The sequence below is a fragment of the Orycteropus afer genome, unplaced genomic scaffold (assembly GCF_000298275.1).
Source record: "Orycteropus afer afer isolate SDZICR_OR568_19922 unplaced genomic scaffold, OryAfe1.0 scaffold00057, whole genome shotgun sequence".
NCBI classification, from domain to species: Eukaryota; Metazoa; Chordata; class Mammalia; order Tubulidentata; family Orycteropodidae; genus Orycteropus; species Orycteropus afer.
In genome coordinates, this window is record NW_006921644.1 from 5884990 (window position 1) to 5900810 (window position 15821).

Below are 15821 nucleotides of genomic sequence, written 5' to 3' on the forward strand. Positions count from 1 at the left end.
GGATAGTGGGTGGAGAGAAGGGACGGGGTGGTCCAGTGGAGCATGCCACCGGACGCTGGGTAGAGAGTGGACAAGGGCCGGGGCAGTCCAGGGGAGCGTGCTGCCAGATGCTGGACAGAGAATGGACAGCAAATGGGTTAGTCCAGTGAAACATGGCATCAGATGCTGCGTAGAGAATGGACAGGGGAGTGGGGTGGTCCAGTGGAGCATGGCGCCGGCTGCTGGGTGGAAAATGGCTCTCAAAGAGGGAGAGGAGAGGTAGGGAGACCCATGGGGAAGCTCTTGTTGGCCTCCGGGCAGGAGATGATGACAGCTTGGTAATGGCGGGGGATGGAGGGACCCATGCTCTGCGTGGTGCCGGCCCCACCCCCACCCCAAAATGAGTAAGCACAGCTCTGGCCCTTGAGGTGCCCTGAGTTGAGTCATGATTCTGCCCCAGCAACAGTGGTGGGTCTCCTCCATGGCCCTTCCCCTCCCCACGGTACCCCACTAAGTGAGAAAGTGCACGGTTTCTTTGCTCCCCAGAGTTGCTGAATTTCTGTTCTTGTCATGAGAGGGGAGGGTGTTCTCAGGAGCCTTCTGCAGAGGCTCCGGTGGATGCCTGATCTTGTAACCAATGCATGTTTTTTTTTTTTTTCCTTCTTTTCTCCCTGCAGCCAACTGGGTACATGGAAAACTCCGTTTCCTACAGTGCTATTGAAGATGTTCAGCTGCTGTCCTGGGAGAACGCTCCGAAGTACTGTTTACAGCTCACCATTCCTGGGGGGACTGTCTTACTGCAGGTAGGATCAGTAAACATGAGTAAGCAGTTTCTGCTCCCTCACCCCACCCCCCTCCTCGCCCTCAGAGAAAGTCGGCCAACTGTTAGGAGGAACGGTTGTTTAACTCGGTTTTTTTTTTTTTTTTTTGCTTCAGGTACAATCAGTTGTAAACAGGGGGAAGCCAGAGGGAATGAGCATGCATTGAGCTCCTGCTGTATCCCAGGCAGTCTAGGGGTGTCACATATTGTACTTTTGTTTCTCCTGACAATAATGGTTGTATGATCTCCCAATTTATAGATGAGGAAACTGAGCAACAAGGTTAGTTGTTAGACCCTAGAAACCTGTGAAAAATAAATTAGCAACAAGTTTTGCCGTTTGCTGTGCTTCAGGCGAGGAGCTTGCTTGTTTCTTGTTGGTCTAGGTCTTCTGAGACTCTGGTGGACGTGTGAGCTGTCTCCTTAGAAAAATGCTCATATGTGCTCAGGTGTCCTAGTCAGGACTCTTGGTTGGAAATAGCAAAAATTCTGTTCAAACTAGCAGAGGCATAAGGAGAATCAAATATTGTGTGGATCATAACAAATTACGGGTAACATTGAGAAGAATGGAAATTCCAGAACACTTAATTGTACTCATGAGGAACCTATGCATAGACCAGGAGGCTGTCGTTTGAACAGAACAAAGGGACACTGCATGGTTTAAAATCAAGAAGGGAGTGCGTCAGGGTTGTATCCTTTCACCATACTTATTCAATCTGTATGCTGAGCACATAATCTGAGAAGCTGGACTTTATGAAGAAGAACGTGGCATCAGGATTGGAGGAAGGTTCATGAACAGCCTGTGATACGCTGATGACACAACTTTGCTCGTTGAAAGTGAGGGTGACTTGAGGCTCTTACTGATGAAGGTTGAAGAATACAGTCTGCAGTATGGATTATACCTTAACTTAAAGAAAAAAAAAATCCTCACAACTGGACCTATAAGCAGCATCACAATAAATGGACAAAAGATTGAAGTTGTCAAGGGCTTCATATTACTTTGTTCTACAATCAGCACCAATGGAAACAGCAGTCAGGACATCAGATAACATAGAGGACTGGGCAGATTAGCCGCAAAGGACCTCCTTCAAGTTCTGAAGAGCAAAGATGTCTCCTTGAAGACTAAGGTGTGCCTCACACAAGCCATGGTATTTTCAGTCACCTCATATGCATGTGAAAGCTGGACAATGAATAAGGAAGACCGAAGAAGAGTTGATGCTTTTGAGTTGTGGTGTTGGTGAAGAATGCTGAAACCATGGACTGCTAAAAGAACTAACAGATCTGTCCTGGAGGAAGTGCAGCTGGGATGCTCTTGGGAAGTGAGAATGGCCAGACTTCATCTCACCTACTTGGGTCATGTCGTCAGAAGGAACCATTCCCTGGAGAAGGTTATCATGCTTGGTAAAGTGGAGAGTCAATGAGAGAGGGGAAGGCCCTCAATGAAATGGATTGACACAGTGGCTGCAACGATGGGCTCAAGTATATATAGCAAGGATCATGGAGCTAGTGTGGGACTGGGCAGTGACCCAGTGCATAGGGTCACTATGAGTCAGAGATGACTCAACAGCACTTAACAACAACTGTATGAAAGTACCTGGGACATCTGAGAGGACTGTAGGCATGGCTGGATTCAGGGCTGAAATAATGCCATTCATATTCAGTCTTGAGTATTCATATTCATACCCTGACTCTACTGTTGTGTATCTGCCATGTGGTGGGAAATATAGCTGTTGGCAGCCTCAAGCCACATTCTTGGAGTTAGTAACCCTTAAAAAAGTGAGAACCCTTTTTCTTTCCAGTATCTTTATATAAACTCCCATGGAAGATTCTGATTGGCTCTGCTGCAGTCCTGTGCACCCCTAGGGAAAGCACTGCCCTGGGTTAGGTGCCCACCCTTGACCACAAGGAGCTGTGTCCTGTGATTGGGCCTCCTACCAGGACCACATTGAGGGGCATAGGTAGGTGCCTTAAGAAAGGAGAAGTGGCAGACAAAAATGATTGGGCATATAGCGGCACACCCATAAACATAGGTCCATCATTTCAGGGGGTCCCCCCACATCCCAGTAGGCACCTCCTCACCTGGATGAAACTTGCTTTCCCATCAGTGGGAGGCTGGTGAAACCCACACATGGTTTTCTCTCTTTCAGCCCCCTAAGCCCAAAGAGATGTTCCCTGAAACCTCTTGCAAAAGTGGCCGCTCAGTTATGTGACCTCATTGGAGCCAAGGCTCGCCAGCTGGGGCTCTGGGGGTGCTGGGCGAACAGTGCCACACCGTGTGGGGAAGTCCTCTGGGGGGACACCTGAGCCTGACTCTGGCCAGTTTCTTCCCTTCTGATGCCTTCTGCTCTCAGTCTCCTGTGGGATGTGTGCCCCTCCCCATCTCCCCTCTCCCTGCCATCAGCACAGTCCTGCTCTCCCTTGTGTGCCTGGTTGCTCACTCTCTATCGTGGAGATGGACTCTGCCTGCCCCTGCCACTCTGCCTCTGCGTCCCCCTTGCCTTTTTGATGACTGACACAGTGCAGAGCATCTGGGGGGGCAGCCAGCTGCAGGCTCCTTGGAGCTGGGGTGGGCAGTGGCAGGGGAGGAGGACGATCCCAAGGACTACGAGTCCCGCTGCTGAAGTCGACTTTGCTTCACGGGTACCCTGTGTGAGTCAGAGTGGAGCCACGCTTCATCAGGTTTCCAGCATCTGATTTTTCTAAAGTCCATCACCAGATCTTTCTTCTGAGTTGCCTCTGGATCGACTTGAACCTCCAGCCTTTGGTTAGTGGCCAAGTGTGTTAACTGTTTGCCCCACCCAGAGCCTCCCTGCCCAGTGTTCTTCCTGCCGTTCCTGCACTGAGCCAGCCCCTCCCTGTGCCAGGGAGGTAGGTGAAAACCCCTTGGCCCTATTCTTGAAGAGCTCCTTGGGCCTCTGGGGAGACAGAGCCACAAACAAGTGACTCCTGAGAAAACGGCTGAAATAGAGGCACATCCCAGAAGGACAGGGCCCCAGAGGCCCCTGTGACTCATTGGTTGGGGTAGGGAAGCAGAGAGGGCTCCCCAGGGATGATGACATTAGAGCTGGGCATGGCAGGGAGAGGAGAGGAGGCACACGTCCAGCCAGAGGGAGTGGTGGGTGCAAGGCATGAGTGTGAGGCGGTGTTCCGCAGCTGGAGGGGAGGGCGAGGTGGGGTTCAAGGGTGCGTGGGGTACATCTGGGGCTGTTGGGTCACAGCTGGATCCTAGAGGCCTATTAGCCAAGTGAAGAGTCCACGGGCTATGTCCTGAGGGTAGTAGGGATCCTTGCAAACTCTTGAGGAGTGGGGGGACACTAGTGGGATCAAGGTGGTTGCAAGGCCAAAGGGGAATGCGAGAGACAGAGGGAGGGGAATGCTTGAAAGAGCTTGTAAGGGGAGGTGGGGCCCTGAGCCTCATTCCCTGCAATGTGCTGGGTGGCCACACTGTCCCCAGGAGGGGGCTCCTTGCCTCTGGGGCTGCAGCGGGCAGCCCCTACTCCCTAGGAAGGTGTGAGAATGGCCTGGTGGTGGCATCTAATGTCCTCTAGCCTCACAGGTGGGGAGAGGATCGAGATCAGCAAGTCCGAGGCTGATTCCTGTGAAGCCTCTACTCCAGCCTTTTTACCATTTCTGACACCACTGTCCCTCCAACAGCACTGTATTTCTCTGCTGGGTTCAGTAATTCATTGCAGTGGCCACACAGAACTCACAGACAAAACTCATGATTATGGGGTTTATTAGGGAAGTAACAGGTTACAACTCAGGATCAGGAACACTCAGGATACAGTTCTTAGATCAGGGTAGGTTCCACTCAGCCGTGCCCAAAGGCAGGTCTCTCTCGGCCCTCGGCCCCTCGGCCTGTCCTCTGCCCTGCTCCGGCAAGGTTACAGAGCTCTTTTAGCTTTGCCGATTGGTGCCCAGAGAGGCACCCCACTCTGCCAGCCAGCCTCCTGCCCGAAGGCACTCAGATGCTTGCTTCGTGGGCCAGGAAGCCCACCACTCCATCTCTTGCTGGTCTCTTGGTTCTGCTGCCACCATTTCTCTGCCACTTTGTCACCGTCTCTGGCGTAGCTCTCTGTCTCCTGGGTTGAGGAGGTTCAGCGCAGGGATCTCAGGTCCAAAGGTCGTGCTCCATTCCTGGCTCTTCTTTCTTTCTTTCTTTCTTTTTTTAATTGTGATTTGGGTGAAAATTTACAGAGCAGATTCACTTTCCATACAGCAGTTCATGTACACTTTGTCTCATGGCATTGACTGCAATTTACCCCAATGCAACAGCTCCCCTCCTACTTCCTCCCCATAGTTACTGCTTCCCTGTGTCCTTCCCTCCGTGCACTCCTGCCCCCTGACTGGCTCCTCTTTCTTGATGGTAGTGATGGCTCTGGATGGCTCATTTTAAGCCTAGGGAGATGGCACAACTGACCAGTCCCCCGTAAGGATTCCATATACCTTATATGGACGGTCCCGCCCCCACAAGGGTGCCATGCACCTCACTGGCATTATTAACGAACTGTCCATTCCCCGTCTTGGGCCACAAGCACCGCATATTTGCATAGTTCCACCCAGTCATCTGGAGCTCTGGTGACATAGTGCCTAAGGCATTTGACTACTAGCCAGAGGTTGGCAGTTCAGACCCACCAGCCACTCTGTGGGAGGAGGACTGGGCAGTCTACTTCCGTAAAGATTTGCCACCTCAGAAACCCAAAGGGGGTCTCTGGAGTCGGAATTGACTCCCTGGTGGTGAATTTGGTTTGGTTTTGGTACCCAGTCATCTGGTGGGAGTCACAAAGACCATGGCTAGAAGGACCATACTGCACAAGTCACTGCACTGCAGGAGGCCAGAGCCTCAGGCCCTCCGCTCCCTTCCCCTCCCCCTGCTGACAGAGGGACAGTGAGGCTGTGAGGTCAGGTGACCTGGGCAGTGCTGGGAATGTCCCTTTAACCGAGCCTTGGCCAGGGCCCGGCTGTGTGACCCGCCTGCCTGGCCGGGCTTGCAGCCACACGTCAGAGCTCCCCCTGCCATGCTGACAAGCGTCCGGCGGGCGGGCCTCTGGCTGTTCGGCATCCTTCCCACTCTCTCGCTGCCCCCTGCTCACGGGTGGTGCAGCCTGCACGCCCTGGGAGCCAGCGGCTGGAGAGGAGGAGGAGGAGGAGGAGGAGGAGGCAGCCGCCTTGGACCCAGAGCCGGAGCAGCGCCAGGGCAGGGGAAGCAGACACTCTTGGCCTTCTGCCCTGTCCTTCGGAGGGCCCAGGTGGGTGCCCCCTGCTCCTGTTTGCCACCTGCCTCTCCCCTGCTTTGTTTCCACCGGGCCAGGGCAGATAGGCCTGGATCGGCTCCTGCCTTGCTGTGGTCTCGTCACCCCCTCCCCCTCTTCCTCCCAGAGAAGGCTGTGCGTGATTCATGGGCCCGTGTGTGGCTGTCGGTTATGCAGATGGTTCCGCGTCAGCTTGGAGATGGGCCCCAGGCTGGGGGGTCCACACGCCATGGAGGCTGGGTGGGATGGGGTCCAGGCTCCCACAGTGGCACTCAGAGGTGTGAATCGTGCTTCGTTCAGCCGATCCAGTCCAGACGCTTCATTTGAGTTTGTCCTGATTCATGCAGAATATGTTGTAACAGTACCCAGAACCGAGGCACCACAGAACAGAAACCCTGGGGCCCTGAGGACAGATTCTCCCTGCTCTGGGTGGGAGAAGGGATGGAGGCGCAGCCAGGTCCAGGCCAATGTGAAGAGCTTGGTGTGAGTGCTTCTGCCCACAGAGGGTTTGAGCTCCATGACCCGCACGATGGGTGCAGTTGCCACTAGCCACATGCGGTTGTTTACGTTTACATGTAATTTATTAAACTAAATGAAAAATTCAGTTTGTCAGTTGCATGGGCCACATTTCGAGGGCTCAGTAGCCACGACAACGGCATTGGGCAGCACCGATCTTCGTCATTTCCTGCCCTGCAGGAAGTTCCACTGGGCAGCGCCATGCTCTGGAAACTTGGTCCTGGCCTCACGCTCAGGGTGCCGGACCCCTCACAGGGGAAACCACCTCTGAGCCGCAGGGTTCTTTGACGTTCCAGCCCCTGTGTCCCTCAGCAGGGCCTCATCGCCGCGTGGGAAGAGCTGTTCTCTGCTTCAGGCCCCACGGCTCTTTCCCGTGCCCCCATCTCTCCTTGTCGCAGTGTCTCTGTCTCAGTCTCTGTCTGACTGTTTTCTCTGTCTCCCTCCTTTCTTTCCTCTCCTTCTCTCTTGCTGTGGTCCACTCCCTGCCTGTCTCTCTGTGGCTCCCTTGGATTTCTTTCTTTGTCTCCAGGGGTCTTCCTCCAGGCCTCACTCTCTCTGTCCACTTCCTGCCTTGTTCTCTGTGCCTCTCTCCCAGGCACTTCCTTACGAGGCTCCCACTTTGTTAGAAGTTGAGTTGGTTCCTCACAGACCTCGAGGAACGGCCTGTCTAGGGAAGGTTGAGACAGAGTTTCAGGCCAGTGCACCTTCTCCCCAGTCTGGAGCCTCTGAGCCAGCCACCAGTAGTCAAGTGGCCAGACGAAGGCGCCCGCCTCGCGCCTCAGCCCTATCCATGTGCTTCCGGATGCTTTGTATTTTCCGGCCTGAGCTCCCCTAATGCCTTGTTATTAGACTCTCTGGTTGCAGAAAGGACATATTTTTCTTCTTTGCTCCCTAATGCCCCTTCTGCAGGCATTCCATTGCAAGGAGGCCAGCCACATAAGTGCATATAAATGGCACAGTGAAGGCATCGTGGGGTGCTCCTTGCTGGCTGTTGGGACGGGGTGGCAGATAACTGAGGAGTGGCGTGGTGGCAGACTGTCCTCTGGGGGCTCCTGCCTCCAGCTGGCCTTCCACCTATCACAGAAGAAGGGACACAGATCTGCTGCTCAGAAAGCAAAGTCTCATTGTAGGCCTGTCTGTTGTTTGTCTGCAAGTTGAGCCCCAGGAGTGAGTTCAGTTCCAGGCTTGAAGACTTGTGGTCTGAGGGCCACAGACTTGGGGCCCCACCAGGTTGTTGCCATCTTCTGACGAGCATGGATGTGTGTGTGTCTGTTTGCATCACAGCTTTTCATCCCTCGAACATAGACCTGTAACACCAGGGAGGGGTGCGCTCCCTGGAACAACCAACCCCACGAGACCCACGGGTGGTGTTTTCCCAGGGATAAGCTCAGAAGCAGGAAGGGACAGGAAGAAAGGGCTGGGAATGGTTACCACAGGGGGAAAGTGGGAAGCATCTGTCACAGTGTGGGGACCACAGTTAGTGCCACAAAACAAAGCGTGTGTGAGTTATTGAATGGAAAACCAATTTGCTCTGTAAACTTTCACCCAAATCACAATTAAGAGGGAAAAAAATAAGGCAAAGTTTCTGGCAAGACCAGGAGCAAGGAAAGAGCCCTTCCTAGAGCATCTGCCTTTTCCTGGGACGCTTTGTGATCTGACTGGTCTCAGTGACGTATCCAGGGAGGCTGGGTGACTGTTTACCCCAAACCCTGGCGGCGAGGCCTGGCGGGTCTGGCTTCCCTTCTTACTGGAAGCCGAATCGAAAGACCTTTCCGGTTTGGAAAGCAGGTGTGTTTTTTCCCTAAGAAGTTGGGCGGGAGTAGGGACTTGGCAACAGTCGCCCATAGTGCACCCCTGGCTGTTTTTCTCACCTCTGCAAACAATACAACAATGAGAGAGAACTTGGCAGCTTTGAGGAGGAAATTAGGCAGATTTTGCCTGGAACAGCGCCCTTTCAGTGTCGGAAAGCGTTCTAATAGAAGTGAAACTGGCCTGAGTGGGCTTGACTGTTTCCAGGGACTGGGTGGGGGGCGCTTTCTTGGGTCTGACCTAATTCTCCTAAGTGACCCTCTAGAATCTCTTAGAGCTGTGTCCACTGTTTCTGCTGGGCTGGGCTAGCTAGGCTCCCTACGGCTGTGTAGGGGAGTCTGCACAAACATGGCCTCCTCCAACCCAGGGTGCAGTGTGGGCAACTTCCTGTCTGCTTGGAAGCCACTTAGAGATGCCTGTACTGGGGTTCAGGACATCCCTAGCAGCCTCTGTCCTTCTTCCAAACCAGAAAAGCCGATATAAGGAGTTTACTGCCCACCCTGTCACAACCTCTGGCTCAGTCATTGCAGGAAGAGAAATGGTCCTGAGTACGAGGCAGGTCGCCTCCTTCTGGAGGGAGGGACTGGCCCACTCCCTTGCTCCGAAGGTGGGGCCTCTGAGACAGTTAGAATAGGGCTCCAAGTTCTTCCTCCTTTGTCAGCAGGATGCTGCTGTGAAGAAATAAAGCCTACAGGAAAGAAAACCCTCGTTTGTAGCATCTGCCAATTTCTGTGGTGTAAATACTTCCATCATGGCTGATTTTCAGGCACTGATGTGATGTTCCTGAATGTGCAGTTGGGCAGAGATGAGAACACTTGGTTCTTGTGAATGAATGCCTGTCATCTCCAGCACGTGCTGGTTACAGCAGGTTTGAAGTAGGGTCTGTCAGGCGTGGAGCTGATTTATCTTAGTATCTTATCTTCCATAATACCTTCAGCAAGATCTGGGCACAGTGGACATGAATGTTATGATTGATTGACAAGTGAAAGGGAAAACTCAGCTGCCACAGTATCCTGTTTCATCATGAGCAAATGGACCAGTGAAGACAAGCTAGGTTTTGCCACAGTGACAAGCAGCCCCACCTCCTCAGTGGCCTGAAGTGGCAAAGGTTCGTTTCTCTCATGCTGCGTGCCTGTCAGGGTCACCTGGGAGCCCTCCTGGTAGGACAGCGGGTATCAGAAGGTTCTTCATCACTGTGGCAGGGGAAGGAAAAGTGGTAAATAGTGCACCAGCTTTGAAGGCCTCCACCCGGAAGTGACACGTTGTGTCAGCTTGCATTTCATTGCCTAAAGCAAGTCACATGGCCATGAAATGTGCCTATCACGTGTCTGAAAGGAAAAGAGCTAGGAATATTGGTGAAGAGCACTAAAGATGATGACAGCAAGGTGAGACCTTCATTTCCTCATCAGAAAAATGGTGGGAGAGAAAAGATGAGGTTAGACCTTGGTCCCTAACCTGGTGATGCACTGAAACAGCTTCTCGCATTGCCTGGGTGTGAATCCAGGGCCTTTTTCAAGCTTTTAAAGGGGTCCATAACCACCTCCAAAAGACTGAGAACCCCTGGGCTGGGTGATGCTTAAAATCCCCCTGACCTCATACCTAAAGCCTCATTCTTTCCCCTCCTTCAGTGCAGCGGACAAGCACAGCCCAGGCCTGTGCACATAACCTAGAGGCAACGTGGCAGGAGGGCTTGGGCCACCTTCCTTTCAGCGGTTCCTGGATATGTTTGCTGGCTGGCCCTGCCTCCCTGAGCCCTTGCCTCGGCTGGCATGGTGCTGCACCCGTGGTGGCATTAATTCATTCAGCGCCAGGCTCACCAGGCAGCAGCGATACATCCTGTGTGACTCGTCCCTCCCTTCCCAGTCTGTGGGAGGGACCAACCATGGAGCAATGGGATATAGGCCCTAAGAAGTAGCGGGAATGAGAAGGGTCAGGGAAGCAGGTGAAAAGCAAACCGGTCCTAGGAGTGGGAGGTCACCTGTCAGACAAGGGGCTGCTGGGTGTGCAGTGGGGCCCTTTGCCTGCTCTGAGTCTCATTTGCCTGTCTGTAAACTGCGAGTGGTGGAAGTGCCATCAAAGGAGACCTATGTAGAGCTTTTTGCTCAGCGCTCACACCCAGGAAGGGTCACAGGCTGCGGTTGCTCTTGGCCTGCACGGTCAGTCAGCCCTGCATCACCTTGGTGAGGCTGCTGTGTTGGACCCACACCCACATTCTTTCCGGAATGCCCCGCTGACCTCCTAGAGTTGAGTGGATCTCGAGGCAAACAAAATGGACAGAGGACTAGATGTGGGTGTGTCGGGGGGAGGGCTCACACACTCCCTTATGAGGAAAGACACGCACTTCTGAATTTATCGACATCCAGGGTCAGTGGCGATGCCATTGCTGAGCACTCCTGTGAGGAGAATGCATTGAGCCTCTGCTTTCCAGAAGGAAGAAGAGGGATAACACGGGGCCAGCAAGGCCCTGCAGCTCTGCTCCTTCAGGCTCTGGGAGGCAGCAGCCGACATGCACCGGCTCAAGGAGGAAGAGAATGTGCTGGAAGACTGGAGGGGAGCCTGGGAACCAGGCTTAGAAAATGGACTCGAGTGGGGCAGCTGGGGGATGTGGCCCAGCAGCCCAAAGTAGGGAGGCCCCCAGAATGGGAAGGGCTGGTTCAGTCATCAGACACAGAGGCGTCTGAGTGGGGCTGGACTACGGGGAAGGAGTCTCCTGCTAGTTCCCATCTACCAGGTTCGAGCAGCACGTTGCTTTCCTGTGGCTTCCTTTGTCTGCCTGTCCGTTCGTTCTTGCACTCACGTGCCCAACCCTGAGTGTGTGCCGACCAGTGGCCACGGAGTCGATTCTGACTCACAGCGACCTCACATGTATTAGAGTAGAACTGTGCTCCGTAGGGTTGCTTTTTGATGGCTGATTGAGAAACAGATCTCCAGGCCTTTCTTCTGAAACACCTATGGATGGACTTGAAGCTCGAACCTTTTAGTTAGCAGCCCAGCGTGTTAACCATTCACAGGTCCTCCAACTGCGTAGCAGACACTGCTAATCAACCACCGAGGGCCTCCAACTGTGTAGCAGACACTGCTAATCAACAACCAAAGGATTCCAACTGTGTAGCAGACACTGCTAATCAATGCTGTGGATTTAGAAATAAGGCCCTCCTCCTTCAGGTGCTCATAACCCACTCCTTCCTTCCTTCCTTCATGGAGCCCATGCTGACCCAGGCTTTGGGGCACAGAGGTGGGCAGGGCATAACGTGGTCCCTTCCCTTGTGGACTTGCGCAGGCACCTCATTGTAATGTAATGGGGTGGGGCAGGTCCTGGGCTGGGGGCTCCTTCTCTCCCCATCTCCTCTCTTCCTTCCTGCATGTTGTCTTTACTAGGCTGTTTGGCCCAGCCAGTGTGGGCCACTGCAGACCCTCAGAGCCTTTAGAACTGCTGTCTTCAGTGCTAAACCAATCGGGCCACCCCTCCTGTATCATTTCTTCTTTCTGCTTGGAGTAATGACCACAAACTTGTGGCTTAAAACAATGCTCGTGTATTCTGTGCACGTGAAAGCTGGACAGTGAATAAGAACGACAGGAGGAGAATCGATCCCTTTGAATTATGCTGTTGGAGAAGAATATTAAATATGCCATGGACTGCAAAAGCAGTGAACAGATCCGTTTCAGAAGAAGTACGGCCAGAATGCACCTTGGAAGCAAGGATGGGGAGACTTCGTATCACGTACTTCGGGCATGTTAGCAGGAGAGATCAGTCCCTGGAGAAGGGCTTCATGCTTGGTGAAGTGGAGGGCCAGCGAAAACGAGGAGGACCCTCCCTGCGATGGACCGACACGGAGGCTGCAGTGTGGGCTCAAGCAGGGCAGACTGTGAGGATGGTGCAGGTCCGGGTGGGCTTCAGTCGCCATGGGTTGGAGCCATCTTGGCGGCAACAACATTTATCACCGTGCAGTGCTGGCGGTCAGAATTCCGGCCCCGCCCCACCGGCCGACATCAAGGTGGCGACAGGTGCATTCCTTTCTGGGGGCTCCAGGGGAGAACCCATTTCCCACCCCTAGAGGCCGTCCACATTCCTTGGCTTGTGGCTGTGTCATCTGACTCTCTGTGTCTCTGACTCTCTGGCCCTCATGTCTCTCTCCTACAAGGACCCTGGTGAGTATATTTAGGGCCCCCTGGATGACCCAGGTCACTCGCCTATCTCAAGGGTCTTAACTTAACCTCATCCACAAAGCCCGTTTCACCAGGTCCCCTATTCACAGGTGGTTAGGATGTGAACATCTTTGGGGGGTTGCTACTGTGTCTGCCTCCCTCTCCACCTCCCTGTCCTCCCTGGTGTGGTGAGAAGCGTAGAATTATGCTCAGGGGTTTGCGGGGCCTTATACCAGTTCAGGAGCTCTAGTGGCGTAGTGTCTGAGGCATTTGACTGCTAACCGGAAGGCTGGCGGTTCAAACCCACCAGCCACTCCTTGGAAGGAAGGTTGGGCAATCCACTTCCGTAGTGATACCACTTTGGAAACCCAAGGAGGGGTCGCTATGAGTTGGATCCGACTCAACAGCAGTGTGTTTGGTTCTTGGTTTTGGTTGTACCAGCTCATGGAAGGAAGATTGGGCAATCTACTTCTGTAGAGATACGGCCTCAGAAACCCAAGGAGGGGTTGCTGTGAGTCAGATTCAACTCGATGGCAGTGAGTTTGTTTGTTTTGATTTGTTTATACCAGCTCACAGGAGCTAGTGATGCCCATCTCCTGCCACCTCAGGTTTGGGGATGTCACACGAGTGACTGGAAATCAGCAGAGGCTACAGACTGGGCTTTTCTCCAGGAGGGTCTGTCCAGCTTTCTTTCTGGCCCCACGGGCCGTGGCTGCTGCTGGTACTGACAGCTGCTGTTTGTACAGCGTTTTGCACGTGCTGGGCTCGGTGCTGAACAGGCACTTTACAGGGATGTCTCTCTTCCTGAGCGTGGGGTATGTCTTGTCACCTGACGGGCAAGAATTGTCCTGAGACCAAAGAGCTAAGTGCGTGTTGGTAGGAGGCGGCACAGCAGCAGACTCCCCAGGGCTGTTTCTTCTGTGGTGAGGTCCTCTTCAGCCTTCACGGCCTCACTCAGGTGGCCCAGGCTTTGTGTCCTTAAATGACTTGCTCCAGGTCCCACTGCTCGACCGTGGTGGAGCCGGAACTTAAGCCTGGGTCTGTGTGAGACTTAAGCCATTGTCAATTTCCCCGTGCCAAGCGAGGGCTTCCCTCAGCCTGCCTGGTCTGAATCTGCTCAGGTTTGGAACGAGTTGCTGAGCTCACCGCTTACCAGTGAAGTGGTTCATTCCTCCAAACACAGAGATGTCTCAATACTCTGACCGGGGGAGTGGCTGATGTTTCTTAGATGATTTGGTAGGTGGGGCTTGCAATCTGTTGACCCGGAAGGCATTTTAAGTGTCTCTTTGAATGAGGGTGAGCGAAAGTTGTGTATGCTCATGTGTGTTCATGTGCATGTGCACGTGTGTCTGCGTTGGGGCAGAAGGTGGACACATGCTTGGACGGAGGGGCAGGCCTTTGCCAGAGAGCTGCACAGGGTGGTTTGCAGCGGAGAGCTGTGGGATCTGATGGGGTACCATGGGCCTGTGTCTGCCCTTGCTGGTTGGAAGGTAGGTGGAAAACAGTGAATACCGTAACTCTGGCTTCCAGCATGAGTGGATCCACCTGGCTCCATTCCTGGCCCTACACCTATTACCTGTGAAGTCATATTTAACCTCTCTGAGCCTCAGTTTCCTGTCTGTACCATAAGTATGATGATGGTGATGGTCCTGACGTCACAGGGTTACCTCAAGACCTGGAAGCGTCAGGCCCGTGCACAGCCCTCCTGCTGTTGTTAGGAGCCAGTCTGCCGGGACTGATGAGGGGAGGGGGCAGCAGCTTGTTCTGAGGGGAACTGATGGGGAAGGTGACAATGACCATGGTGAATAGCTGCCTTTTGTTTAATGCTTGCCGTGTGCCACGCACAGTTCCATATGCTTTACAAGAATCCTTCCTGGTCTTCCTAGCATCCCTGTAAGATCGGAGTTGTTACCCCCATTTCACAGATGGGAAGTGAGGGCTCAGAACTAGTGAGGTGTGGGTCAAGGAAGGGCTTGCTCCCAGCTGGGACTTGTCACCTCAGTCTTCCTGAGTTCAAGGCTGGGTGCTTCCTACCAAGGCTTTCTGTTGGCAGACGCAGTGCAGTGGTTAAATTGGTAGGCCTGGAAGGCAGGCTGCCGGAGTTTGAGTCTGCTTAGCTGATGCGAGGTCTCAGCCTCTGTTTCCCTTCGTGGAATGGGCACAGTGATAGGGCTCCTATCTTGCAGGGCTGCTGTGAGGAGTGATGAAATGACCCTGCTGCACCTGGTGCAGAGGTGGCACCCAGCCACCACCAGCTCCCGTCACCCTCACAGCTGTGCCTCCTGCCTGGCAGGGTGTGCTGGTGGACGGGGCTTCCCACCTCAGCCTGGCCCCTCCAGTGATCCTGAGCAAGTCAAGAAGCATGCAGTTTAAAGTCCTTTAGGCCAGCAACACCTGGTCACTCACACCCAGCAGAGTCAGCCCCCGTGGCAGGGCTGTCTTTTTTCCAGAAAGCCCCCCTGGGGACTACTTCTGTGTGGGCTTTGCACTGAGTGGGTGTAGCTCGGCAAATCCCGCAGAAGACTGGTGGGGTTGGCAGGACAGGCACTGCCCGGCAGAGCAGGCTGGGCTTACACGCAGGCCTGTGGAATGCTCTTACGTGCTCCAAACCAGTGACCGGACCTTGCTGTTCTTTCTTGTCGTTGCAGGCCGCCAACAGCTACCTGCGAGACCAGTGGTTCCATTCTCTGCAGTGGAAGGTAAGTCTTGACTCAGTGGCTTGTTAGCGGCAGCTGCCTGCTGGCCGGAAGCTGGTCTCTCAGCCACAGGCAGGAAGCCCACTAACGCCTGCCTGGCCAGCGGCTCAGCTGGTCAACCTTGCTCCATGTCACACAGCCCTCTGCCCACTTCCTGTGTCTAGGCGTGGATGTCTTCCACCCTCAAGGCTCCAACAGCTCAGGAGCCTTCCAGCTCTGGTGCCTGCTTCTGAAAGTCTCATAGAACCGCTTGCTCTCATAATGAGGGTGAACCCTAGGGGCTAGAGGAGGCAGGCCTCTGGCCCTCAAGATGCTGGGTTGGAAGTCACTTCTGAAGAGTGGGCAAAATGTAAATTTGCCTGAGGTTTAAAAACTCAAGCCCTATTTACATGGTCTGTGCTCTCTGAGTTCTCTGGTTCTTTGGCCTCATTCCCTGGGTCTGGCTCTACCTGGGATGGTTTGGAGCTTTCTAGCATAAAAAGGGAAGTGAGCTTTCTGTTGACTGCTTGCAAGACCCGGGGCCAGTCTCCTTACCATCTGAGGACGTGTGTGCTCTGCTCTGCAGTCGAGGTGTTCTCCTCCGTGGTTGAGGTGCTGGAAACCTTG

The 15821-nt window shown here is 53.8% G+C and overlaps 1 protein-coding gene across 1 annotated transcript in view; it reads left to right on the plus strand.

Annotated features, from left to right (window-relative positions):
• LOC103195540 (c-Maf inducing protein) overlaps positions 1-15821 on the plus strand; it is a 232672-nt gene that overhangs the window by 138196 nt on the left and 78655 nt on the right. Inside the window, exons 2-3 of the mRNA XM_007939123.2 lie at positions 657-782; positions 15168-15218. Of these exons, the coding sequence (XP_007937314.1) occupies positions 657-782; positions 15168-15218 (177 nt within the window). The remainder of the gene's footprint in view (positions 1-656; positions 783-15167; positions 15219-15821) is intronic.